The sequence below is a fragment of the Poecilia reticulata genome, unplaced genomic scaffold (assembly GCF_000633615.1).
Source record: "Poecilia reticulata strain Guanapo unplaced genomic scaffold, Guppy_female_1.0+MT scaffold_316, whole genome shotgun sequence".
NCBI lineage: Eukaryota > Metazoa > Chordata > Actinopteri > Cyprinodontiformes > Poeciliidae > Poecilia > Poecilia reticulata.
This window is the reverse complement of record NW_007615091.1, coordinates 2,289-15,152: the sequence shown is the minus strand read 5'-3', so window position 1 is coordinate 15,152 and position 12,864 is coordinate 2,289. Positions and strand designations below refer to the sequence as shown.

At 32.0% G+C, this 12,864-nt stretch overlaps 1 protein-coding gene and 1 long non-coding RNA gene across 2 annotated transcripts in view; both read left to right on the top strand.

Moving 5' to 3' along the window:
- The window catches only part of LOC108166019 (uncharacterized), a 4,944-nt gene extending 2,865 nt beyond the window's left edge, over positions 1–2,079 (top strand). The window contains exons 2-3 of the long non-coding RNA XR_001776332.1: positions 789–861; positions 1,023–2,079. This is a non-coding gene — a long non-coding RNA (uncharacterized LOC108166019). The remainder of the gene's footprint in view (positions 1–788; positions 862–1,022) is intronic.
- Positions 2,080–4,370: 2,291 nt separating this feature from the next.
- LOC103460867 (putative pregnancy-specific beta-1-glycoprotein 7) lies at positions 4,371–9,439 on the top strand. Its single transcript, XM_008403190.2, has 8 exons — positions 4,371–4,470; positions 5,798–6,130; positions 6,516–6,800; positions 7,351–7,629; positions 8,183–8,443; positions 8,665–8,776; positions 9,046–9,083; positions 9,282–9,439. Exons 1-8 carry the CDS (start codon positions 4,425–4,427, stop codon positions 9,428–9,430), a joined length of 1,503 nt encoding a protein of 500 aa, XP_008401412.2. The 5' UTR covers positions 4,371–4,424; the 3' UTR covers positions 9,431–9,439.
- Positions 9,440–12,864: the final 3,425 nt, after the last annotated feature.

Genomic DNA, 12,864 nt, shown 5'->3' with positions numbered 1-12,864 from the left:
ATAGGTTTTCATAGTCATAGGGTGCTCCTTTTTTTCACATAACTAAAAGGAAAGTGTTTACATTTTGTACGTTTTAAAAACTTTGCAACTACATCACAATGGATCTGCTTGGTTGACTGGATGTTAACTTTAGTTTGTGTTTCCAATATTTAGAAAAAATGTCCAAGCTCAATCAGAGTCAGATAAAACAGGTATGTATTGTTGTAGCTGTACTTCCTCCCTTCACATGACACACCAGCACTGACAGAAAGATGGATGATTCTCTATATCATGCTTTTTTTAGAGCGTAGGCTTAAAGTGCATGCTTTGACTTGGGGCTGCGAAAAGTTAACAGGATAAACATTGTTATGGAAATGATCTGTATTGTTATATTTCAACTTTACAAAATTCTATATTAAAATTCCTACATAATTTTGCGAAATCAAGGGATTGTACAACTTCATTTCATGCTACTAATACAGATTTGAATGTATTTAACTTGCAACAGAACAACACAAAGCAGTGCATAACAGTGAAACTGAAAGAAGGAAACACTGTTTTTAAAATATTCAAAGGCCAATCTAGTGTAGCATGTATTCAGACCATCTTACTTTTTTCATTTTTATTAGGCAAGTTTTCAAAAATCATCCTTTTCTGTCCATCTGCAATATGTTGCTCAACCACTACAATTCAATAAAAAATCCTCTCACTGCTATGTTAAAGTTTGAGGTTTTAATGTGACAAACTGTTAAACAGTTTTTTCTGCTTTTGCAAGGCATTGTATGATACAGGTCTTTCTTGTTTTCCAGAGCATGTTTATGAGGACATGCCAGACTTGTATGATAGGAGGATATAAAATCTCCAGTTTTTATTCCCTAAATGGTGAGTTCTGAGTTCTTGTTTCTGACTGTTAGAAACAGATTGTTACTTTATTTTCTGTTATTAACCTGATTACATTTAAAACAGTAAAAATACACGTAATTAAAGTAGATTATCCATCATCACTCTAATCACTTTATTTCTGCTTCCTTTGTATCTTGCAGATCATCAAAAAGTAAGAAAATGAGGTAGCATATAACCATCTGGAAAAGGAGTAAAATAATGAATATTAGTACTGCACATTTGTTTGACAAGGCTGTTTTATATAGTACTTTTATTTTAGATGTTTACATTTATTTCAATAAACTACATTGCAAGTTGCACAGTCTCATTAGTAGAAATGTTTAGCTCAGAAATAGAATTTATAGTCTTTAAAGCTTTGGTCAGGGTTTTATTGTCTGCACTTTGTAACACATTTTCAGATATTTTTGTTTGAGGGCTCAAACTCATCTGTCAAACTGGGTTTTTATAAAATTCATGTTATTTTTTTCTAATCTAATTTTATTGTTATTGAAACATACTGCAGTCACTATGTTTCTTCCTCTGTTTAAGTGTAATTAAATTAGAAAATATGTTAATTTGTGTTACTTTGACAAAATGAGGAGAGGAGGATGATTGACTTTGTTGCCAATTTGTTAGCTTAAAATAACTTTGCAAATTTATATTGTAACTTTTTAAGTGGAGACAGCAATGATTTGAATTATTGATAGAAGCTAATTAATGAGAAGCAATAAAAGTTGCTAATATTTAGTTTTATGTACTTAAGTAATAGCAGACATGGTTTTTGTTCTTTTTGTATGTTCTGTTTTGTTGTTTATTAAAATTGATGCACGTCCATTTATGAATCCATGACACTTGAGCTTTATCTTGTGCGAAAAACTAGAAAAAATATGTTGTAATTTGTAAGTCTAAAAACTCACAAATTCTGGTAACTGGATTTTCAAATAAATGTGTTATCTTAATCACATAACATCATGCTGAACATGTCTGACATTTGTTTATTTACCAAATAAATCCATATGTCCTTTATTTTCTTCATAGCACTGATGTCGCTGTAATATTAGGGTAATGTGTTTGTTTTTAATTGATTATCTACTTTGTAAAAATAATTTATTTTCCAATGTGAACTCATTCAAGACCAATCACAGCTGTTAAGCAAACATTAACAACTTTACTTTCAAACTTTGTTGGAAACCATTCATTAAACGCTCCATCACTATACATACATTGACAGTTTTTTTGCTAATGCCTTTTTTAATGCACCATGCTATTATAAAATTGTATCCTGACATAAAACACACAAAGGAGGAGACTGACCACAGTGTTGCTCTAACTCCTCCTAAGAAAGTAAAAGGTAAATCTATTTTATCTGCTGGAGGATTTTTGACCTACATTAGATGCAAAACAGCTTCCTTATTGTACCAGTGAACACTTTTCTGGTTCTGCATTTATCAGGTTTTATTATTTTATTGTTTAGCTCTTTATGACTTGACAGCATTTCCATGTTGGAAAAAATGACGGCTGAATCCAAAGTTCACAAACCCTCAGAGTTCTGCCAGAACTTGTTTCACCCAGTTACATTCATGTTTTTCAGGATCTTACTGAAGTGAATTGATACTGTAACAATAAAATTATATAAATATCACTAAACATTTTCTTGTTACTGTCACAGATTTTTATCCACAGACATTTTTCTGTGGTTTAGTCAAAAATAATGCATAAAGACACATGAAAGCAACTGCATTTGAATATTATGTCATAGCAGATTCTTATAACTAAAGCTTCAAGATAATTGAGGCTGTTAGTATTCTTTATAACTGCAAAAGATAAAAAGATGTAATCTTTATTTACAGTGAAATTTTTTTAAAAAGCTGCACATTCACTATTAAAGTAAGTATCACATCCTTGTACAATTACTTTAATAAATCAATGGCCCAAACGAGCAGTTTGTGGCCATTAACGGTCAAGCACCGCCTCCCAGTGGTGAAACTATGTTATTGCAAGACAAATCTGAAAGACATTTAAACTGTGACTCAAACTCTAAATATAAAAGGAAACTGAGAATTTGACATTTGAGTCAAGGTGGAAAGTTTATAAGAGATATGTTAGTAAAAGTAATGTTAAAGTATTTCTTATGTGCTGTTATTACTTGAAGAAAACGTGAAATATTTTGCCCCAGATGCTTGAACTGGCCATGAACAGGTTTATTATAGGGATCCACATAAAGTTTTACCACTTTGTTCGAGGCTTTTTATGACTTGATGGTATTTTAGTTCAGGAGAACCAACAGCTAAGTCCAAAGTGTACAGGAAGTAAATGAAGTAAGTGAATAAATGTGCTCAATAAATTTCTCATGACTAAACCTTCCTTGGTAACACATGTTAAAATAATGTTTAATGTAAAAGATCTAAAATTTTATGTCAGAGCTAAAATGGCATAATGTATTTTATTGCTAATCTAAACCAGATTAGCTATTTGATTTATCTTTTAATAGAAATATACTATATATCTTATCAAGATTTATTTTTTTTGTAATTTCAAAAGTCACAAATAGATAAATAATACTATCATTCAAAAGAGTTGTATGGTGCCTTTAAAAGATCTAAAACTCAAATTTGATAAATATCCAAAAATAATTTTTACACAAAATCAGGGCTTTTCTGGTACTGATAAATGTTGAATATTTTCAACTTGCAATAAAATCATGAGAGCTAAGTGTTAATGAGACTGCAGTGACAAAATAGAAACACAAACATTTTTCAGGGATTAATACATTTTTACATCTGACTGCTGTTACTGGATCATATACTGTTGAGATATTCAAAATATTTTGTATTTCAAATCAGTGTAATTTCCCATAGAAGCTTGCTTTTTGATTAAATTAGGTAGGCATCATTCAAAATACAATAAAGCAATATAAAATAAATATGATGCATTTCATGTTATAATTAACATTAAAAATTCGATGTGTAATTGTATTTAATATCCTTCTCAGTAATCAATACACAAATATTTATTTGTATATAATTTTTGCTAAAGAGCTCCATCTCCTTGAGGTTGCAAGACTTATTTGTCTTATCAGATGCCTCGAGATGTAAATAGCTGCTCATTAGTTATTTTAATTTGTACTAAAGATAAACAGCTTATCTACGTCTGTAGAATTTGATATAATGTCCATGTCCAAATGTAGAATATTAAAATATGACAGTTTTGAACTTGATCCATGAACATATTCATGTTTAATGCCCAGGCAAAATAGGGGCTTTTATTGAACTTTAGCTTTCCAGAAAGCCCAGATGGCCAATTTTTAGAAAAAAAGAAAATGAAAAAAAAAAATGTTAAACTTACTTCAGATAGTTATTCCTTTACAAATTAATTAATGTATTTGTTGTTACTCAGTTTTAATTTCTAAAGCTATTTCTTAAAGAATCCCAAGTGAACGATTTGTTAATAATTAGTAAAGGAAGGTTTGTCAGTTTCACTTCCTGTTGTTGCTGTTGTCAGAACATAAACCAAACAGTAGTCAGTCAGGGAAAGACGTGCTGCCTTACATTCAATGAAATAACATGAAAACATCCATTTTATTCTTCATCATCCCTGGAATTATCATAGGTAAGTTTATGTCTCTGGCAATTTAAGATGAAAAGATCTTCATACTGTTGGTTAAAACTTTACAGTCCTTTACAGTGCATAGCAATCTGGTGGTGTGCACTGTAAATTACTGAGGTTGGTGTAATTCTTATATTTTAATGTGACATATGAATGAAGTTGAACTAATGAGAAAACTACTAATATGCAAATTCTTTTTAAATGTAACATGAGCTGCAGCAAATCAGATCAAACAACAATGTAAAACATAATATTTAGAAATATTTGTTTTAAGATTCTGTGTATTTTGCTAATTATTTTTAACTATAATATAATAAAAAATGTTATGCCCATAAAAATGTATGATTTAATTACTGATTGGTTTTCAAATTTCTTTTGCAAACCCATAATAACACCTCAGAATCCCAACTGTTCAAGGAAAGTTTGACCAATAGTCAAACAAATAGCCAAGAGCTCATCAAATGTCACATAAAGAGAAGCAAAAATACTGCTGGACTGCAGCATGAAGTCAAACGTTCAACAATTAAATCAAGTTGATCCAAAACTGATCTGTACCTGTGAAATGAAATTTTAATTAAAGTTGAGCTTTATTTGTCAAACTAATTAATTTATTTACTCTGAAAATAAATACAGGATTTTAAAAATGTATTTGAAGTGTTAATATTTTTATATAATTACTGAAGACACACCAATGCAAGGCAGTCTATTAGTATCCTTTAGCACATTTTAATATATGTTGGTGCTCAGTTATTTACAAAGTTTATTTTCTGAGCTACTGAGAACTGGATGGTGTCTTCCATCTTCCTGGTTTCTGGATATTTTTCAAAAACTTACTGGAATGATATGAAGTTAGCAAATTGTTTTTTTCAGATCATGAAGAGTTTATATTAAATACACAATTCAGTGAATTAAATAACTTAGATGTAATAATACTTATTGGGGTAAAAACGGAACAACATACTGCTTGTCTTGTTTTTGAATTTCTGGAGTAGGAGTTCAGTCATAAAGCATGAAGTTAATTTCCCTTCTAACAATAGTAAATGCATCTAGACATTTTTGGTGTTTTACTGAAAAAAAAGAAAAAAAAGAAGCAATTGACCAGCCATACAATTCATGAGGAGGAAAACAGGGAGAGAAAACAAAAATTACAAATACTGCAAAATTGAACAATAATGGGAGTAAATATAGTAGGATGAGGAGATGTGGTCAAAAGACAGTCATGCTGAAAATGAATGCACTTTTATTTCTGAGGTTTCTTTATGTATTTTTGTATGTTGTGAAATTATCACAAATGTAAACAAAATTACTTTATTTAAAATTTTTCCTCCAGGTTTATCTGATGGATCTAGTGTGTTACCAGATGGTCCTCTGATTGCCTCTGTTGGAGGGACAGTGATGTTCACAACAAACTTGAATCCAACAGAGACACCATTTACGCTGGTCAACTGGCAGTTTGATCCTGGTTCAGCAATTAAGCCCATAATTTTCTCGCTTACTACTGAAAACACAACTGCACCCGAATATGAAGACAGGATCACTCTCTTCAGATCTACTGGATCTCTGGAACTCAGGAATCTGAAACTCAGTGACAGAGGAGATTACATAGTTACCATTCAAGGTGGACTGGGCCAACAGATGGGACGCACCACACTGGAACTATATGGTGAGTAGATATAAAACCCCAAAGTATAATTACTACATTTCAGTTTTAAAATATCTAATTTACTTTTGTTTGTTCTGATAACTACCTCCGGTTTCATCCATCCATGTTATTTGCCCTCAAATTAAAAGTCACATAGAAATACAGCAAAAAGTTAGAAATTTAATTATTAGTTTTGATATTGTCAGTAGTTCCATTGATAGATTTAAATTATTTTGTATAAAGAAATTTTACTTTCTAAACAAATACTGAACTTTAACTGAGGATTGTGCTTCTCACACTTCTCAACCTGTGAAAAGCAATTTTCATTCTTTAATTTGATCCTGATGGTTGTTTTCCCTTTCATATAATGTCACTATAAGTTAGATTTTTTGTTTCCACCCAACAGAACCAGTCTCCAATGTCAGAGTTTCCCCATTAAGTGCAGACTTGATAGAGTTCATCAGCTCAGTCCGTCTGTCCTGCTCCTCTTCTGGACCTTCTCTCTCCTTCATCTGGATGAAAGACAGATCTGAGGTTTCAGCCAGTGACAGAGTTCAGATTAGCACAAATGAAGGAAGCTCCAATCTGACTATAGTGAATGTGACCAGAAATGACCAGGGATCATACACATGCCGTGTGTCTAATCCTGTCAGTTCAATCATCAGTGATCCAGTAAACATCTCTGTTAATTGTAAGTTTCTATTTTTGCTTATATTTGCAAATTTTAAAAGATGCATGTAAATACAGAGATCTGATTATCTTAATGTGCTCTAATGAATTCAACAAAACAAAAAAGATTGTGACATGAAATACAAAATGATTCCATCATGTCACTATATTGTCAGCTTTTTGCAGTAAATGAACCATTCTTTATTTTTAGCATTACATTTATGCATTATTTAACAGTTCAGTGTAATTGCTTTTGATATAGAAAATATTATATAAATCCCCAGACAAAAAAACATGGCGTCGGCCAAAATCGGAATCTGTCGGTCAGTCTTTTTAAAGATCGGTAATCAGTGATAACTCCAATTGGTGAAACCCTACTAAGCAATAATAGTTGCAACTTTAACTAGTAAAACATCTTTTCTTTTACTGAATAGTAATAGTGCTTTGCTTTGAAGCGGGAGAAAAATGCCACCAGGCAGTTTGAGACACTTGTCCTACATTTTCTTCAATTGTACTTTAGTGTCATGTAGGACTGATTCATTTTTATTTTGTTTGTTTTTTTCCACCCACAGCACCAGTCTCTAATGTAAAAGTTACTCAAGACGTTGCCCACTTGATTGAGTTCAGTGGGTCTGTCAGTTTCTCCTGCTCCTCCTCTGGATCTTCTCTCTCCTTCCTCTGGATGAACAGCAGCTCTGAGGTTTCAGTCAGTGACAGAGTTCAGATCACTGATGGAGGATCCAAGATGAAGTTAGTTAATGTGACCAGATATGAGGATGGATCATACATCTGCCGTGTGTCCAATCCTGTCAGCAGTGACAACAGTGACCCTGTACACCTCTTTGTCAGCTGTGAGTTATTCACTAATTAGAAAACTTCCTTTTGAACTGGAGACAATGCCAACTTTATCAGAACTTTAACAACTGTTATCTGTTTCTATTTCTACATAATTTAGGAAAATATCAGAAATACATTGTTTCAAATTAGATTAAGTAAAATGACATATTTATCAAACATTGTTAAATACACAGTAATAATAATGTCAATAGGGTGTGCTGTGGTAGTGCAGGGGTCAAGCACAACCCACATATGGAGGCCTTAGTCGCTGTTGCAGGTTCGATCCCCAGCCTTGGCAACCTTTGCTGCATGTTTTCCCCCTTCTCTCATTACCCACTTTCCTGTCAATTAACTATCAAATAAAGGCCACTAAAGCCAAAAAAAATCTAAAAAAAAAAAGTCAATAATGACATAGGGGACCCAATAAACGTTGAATATGCACTTTTTCAATTGTTTGTAGTATTTGTCTTAATTAAATTGTCAAACTAATTCTAACAAATTCTAAGAAAGCTGCAGTGATGTTAACAAATAGAATTAATTAATATTAATTGTTCTCTACAACTGCAGATGGTCCAGAAAACGTCAACTTAATATCACAATCTCAGAAATATCCAGAAGGGTCGAACATCCGTCTGTCTTGTTCATCTGACTCCAGACCTCCTGCCACTTTTCAGTGGTTCTTTAATGGAAAAAGTTTGTCTGGTTCTGGATCTCAGCTCGAACTCATCAATGTTCAGAAGAATCAGAGTGGAAACTACAGCTGTCAGGCCTTTAACAGCAGAACCTCAAGATATCAAACATCTCAAATTTCAGCCATATCTATAGAGGGTAAGTATAATGAAGTAAAAAAAAATGTCACAGGAAAAATCTGAATTGTACAAAAATGATTTAAATTTGTAACCTTTACCAAATTATCTTTAACAGCTAAATGCCATATAAATGAGAGAGGGAATTTTAATTTTAAAAAGTCTTCATAATTTCAATGTGATCAAAAATATCTAAACTCTTTTTTTTAAAACTCCTTTCTTGTGTTTTCTACTGTATTTTAGATGCTAGTAAACCTGCAGGTCTCGCTGGTGGAGCCATTGCTGGAATAGTAATAGCATGTTTATTAGTTGCTGCTGCAGGAGCTGCTGGAGGATATTTCATCTACAAAAGAAGGTGAGTTTCTATATGTAGCCAACAATACATTTTATATGTTAAGCTTTTTAAACTACATTAGAGTACAGTTCATGCTAAACTCTGATTAACATCACAGGTGTTCTCTCAGTTAATTGTCACGAGTTGCCTCGATTATGTTTTCTTGTATGTCACATAAAAGTTATCCTACCAACTTTATAACATTTCTTGTTTTATTTTTACCTTCCAGAAATTAATGATTAGTATGTTGATTAACTCATTTTAATAATATATTTTACCCCAACATTTAGAAAAAATGTGAAACCTGGACCACATTCAGGCACAACAGGTCAGTATGTTTACACTCCATTCAACACATGAATCTCAATTACTTCACTTTCCTAGTAACTGATTCAGTTGTAAAATTAAATATTTTAGGGAACTTGTATCATTTAAAGCTCAAGGAAATAGCTTAAACTGGCTTATCATCAATACCCGTATTAAGAAAATATTTTAAAACTCATGTTTAAAATACTTTTCTTTCCAGAGCAACAACATGATTATGAAAACATGCCAAAAATAAAGAAAAAGAAAAATAAGGAAGAAAGTCATGTTTATGAGAATTCTGCAGCTACACAAAGAAGTAAAGAACCAGAACATGTGTATGAGGAAATGGCACAAATAAAGAAGAAATAAAATGAACAGCCTTTGGTTCTTTAAAGGTGAGTTCTGAAGTAGGAATCTGTTAAAAAAGGAAACAGTTTGAAGTAGCTTGATATATTTTAATTACTTTATATTTTAAAAATACTCAACAGTTAAGTATTTTTAATTAAGACTTGTGGTATGAAGTCAATCATTACACAAATATATTTTGTCTTGTCACACAGATCATCTGTGAAAAAAACATGATACAACAGGAAGAAACTGATATTGTTCTGCTGCATTTTTGCCTTTTGGGTTTATTCTTATTTATCTCCTTGCTAAAAGTTTAAAAGTCTTACAATAATGAATCAAATATGTAAAGTTTTACACATTCTTCAAACATTGTTAAAATGTTTATTTACAATCCTCCAAATTGATCTAGAATAGAAAAATAATTTTAATAAAGCTTTTTCAATGACAAGTCCTTGACAAGATTTGGTTTCAGCTTTGTTATTTATTTATTGTTGACTGTAGTGATGCTAAGCATTGACTTTTCAACCTCTTGATCCTCTGCTATTGACATGACTGTAAAACTTCTCTGATTGTTTTGTTTTTTTTATGTCAGGTTTAGTTGGTTGAAAAGGAGTACAATATATCGTCTCATCACAATTTGTGAGATGTTGTTTTGCTAAAAAGAGGAAGTGGTAGAGACAAAAGTAAACAAGAACACATATTCATGGAAGTGACTCAGTGGTAAAGCAGGAGCATCACATATGGAGGCTGCAGTTCTCAGTGCAGATGATCTTATTTCAGTTTCAGGTTTAGAGTAATTTGATGCATGTCTTCCTCTTCTCTCTTTGTCTTTCTTCCCATCAAGCTGCTGCTGAATAGAAACCATTATTGCCATAAAAATAAACTCTTCCCTCACCTCAACTTTTAGTTTAGCTGATTGGTTTGAGTACAAACCTCTGTTGTCTGCAACTACTTACAGCTCTGTTCTCTAAAACAGCTGTCAGACAGCTCCCTCTAGTGGTCAGCAGGAAATGCATGACTTTTACTGCATATCTTTAAAACAAAGTTATGATTTATCATCTTGCTATTTTAGACAGTTAAACAGGTCAGACCTCATGTGTCATCACTCATTTTAATTCAAAGCCTCAAGATCAAGAAGTTTTAAAACAATATGTTTACTGGTTCTTTGTTGTTGTCATGATGGCCTTTTAGACTTTCATTTAAATATTTCTGCTTTTATTGTGTTTTTGGAATGAAGTTAAAAATAAATATTAAAGAAGAAACTGTTTTTGCCTCATACTGATGTGAAGGTACTGTACATATTTCAGAAATCTTAACCTGTTTTTTGTTTCCATTATTCATTATGTATTAAATTACAATTTAAATGGAAGTCATATCACTTACATGCAAAAACACAAAAGAGGCAACTTTTTGTGTCTAGTTTCTAGTGCAAATATCCTAATGCACTTAAAATAAGACAAAACTAACTCACAAGTAACTGCTCAGCAAGCAAAAAGAGCTGTTACTTCACTTAACATGGTAAAATGTCTTGTAATTAGCTGGGTCGTAACATATATAAATGTATTTATGACTGGATTTTATTTGATTTAATAGGCCTGATGAATAAACAACAAAGTGTTGTCTGTCAGAATTCAGCTCAGTTCTTGAATAAACAGATTTCTGACTAAAGTTTTGTAAAAATAAGAATGCTAGTTTTACAATGTGTTTGGAAGATTGTACCTACATTAATAGCACATATACCATTTTCAAAGTGTGTAAAGAAAGTGAAAATGGGCTAATTTCCGCATATTAATATATCTGAACTGTTTATATTTATTTCAATGTGGCATCAAGGTTGAAAGTAATCAAGAACATGTGCATGTCAGTAAAACATTATAACTATGTTTTTTAATCACTGGCATGAACATTTTATCTATTTAACTTCTATTTCTTTTGAATAAAATATGTTCTTCCTGAGACAGACTCAGGCACTGAATAAAAAAAAATAAAAAAATTGTGGGTTATTTTTGACTCTTTCATTGCAAACAAACACTTCAAACATTTACAGAACCCATCAAGATAACTTTTATGATTATGTCTGCAAAGAATTATGAACAAAGATCATAATTCTCAACATCATAGTTCAACATCAAGATCATAGTTTCAACAAAGCAGGTTTGTTGAAACTAAAGTTTAATCTGCTCTATATTATGACTTCAGTTTTGGTAAATACATATTTACCAAAACTGTTTAACACAATGTGAGGAATATCTTAATAGGTCTGAAGAGAATTAAATGCTGGTAATCAATGATTACCAAATATATAACATCTGGAGATGTTATCAATGCCCCCACTTAAAAACCAACACTGTTTATGCTTAGTTCATGGTTTATAATTGTAGGTTGTTTGGTGTTTTATCATTATAAGTTTAAAATTTTCTACGTTGTTGCACTCATACTACATTTATAGACGTCCCTTGAATGCGACACATGTGTGCAAAGCAGTGCATGGCAGACAGGCTTCTGCCTTTATTTCTCTCTGTGTAGTTTAGAGAGAATGTTTTTACCTGTATTTAATCGATGTGTGTAAATGCCAGAAGTTGAGTTTTAGGGTCTTTATTGTGCTGCAAGTACAGTTGAGTGTGTGATGGAGACCAGGGGTTCCATCCCTAATAAATGATCGATATTATGTTGTGTTTAATTTAGACCAAATACTTTTTGTTTCAGTTCTTTATTTCAGTTACATTGTGACATTTAGTTGAACATTGTTTTTCGGTAGGGAGACTGGCCATCTTTCCTGTTCAGAGAGAATGTGGGGGGGAATGTTAGTTTGTTTCTGATTTCTATTGGTTTAATTTGAGATTGCTAATTGTTTAAGTATGTTTCAGGGTGTGTTTAAGTCAAACATGCAACTAGTAAATATATCAAGATCCAAAAGTAACCCATGCATGTGAAATAAAAAAAATTTAAATACAAATGTAGCTTTATTTGTCAAATTAATCTATCTTCATTTTGCTAAATAAATACAGGATTTTATTTAACTTATTTGAAATATTAACATTTTTATATAATGACTGAAGACACTCAGTACCCTTTAGCACATTGTTTTCCAGGTTTATCTAATGGATCTGGTTTGTTACCAGATGGTCCTCTGAACGCCTCTGTTGGAGGGACAGTAACGTTCATGACAAACTTGAATCCAACACAGACACCATTTTCATCGATCCACTGGGAATTTGATCCTGGTTCAGAACTTCAACTCATAGTTTACTCACTGACTACTGGACATACAACTGGACCAGGATATGAAGACAGGATCACTCTCTTCAAATCAACTGGATCTCTGGAACTCAGGAATCTGAAACTCAGTGACAGAGGAAAATATGAAGTTAGAATTCTAGAAGGAGTGAATCAAAAGACAGGAAAAACCTGGATGTATATGTAAGTAGATGTTAAAAGCCAAGATTCAACTAACA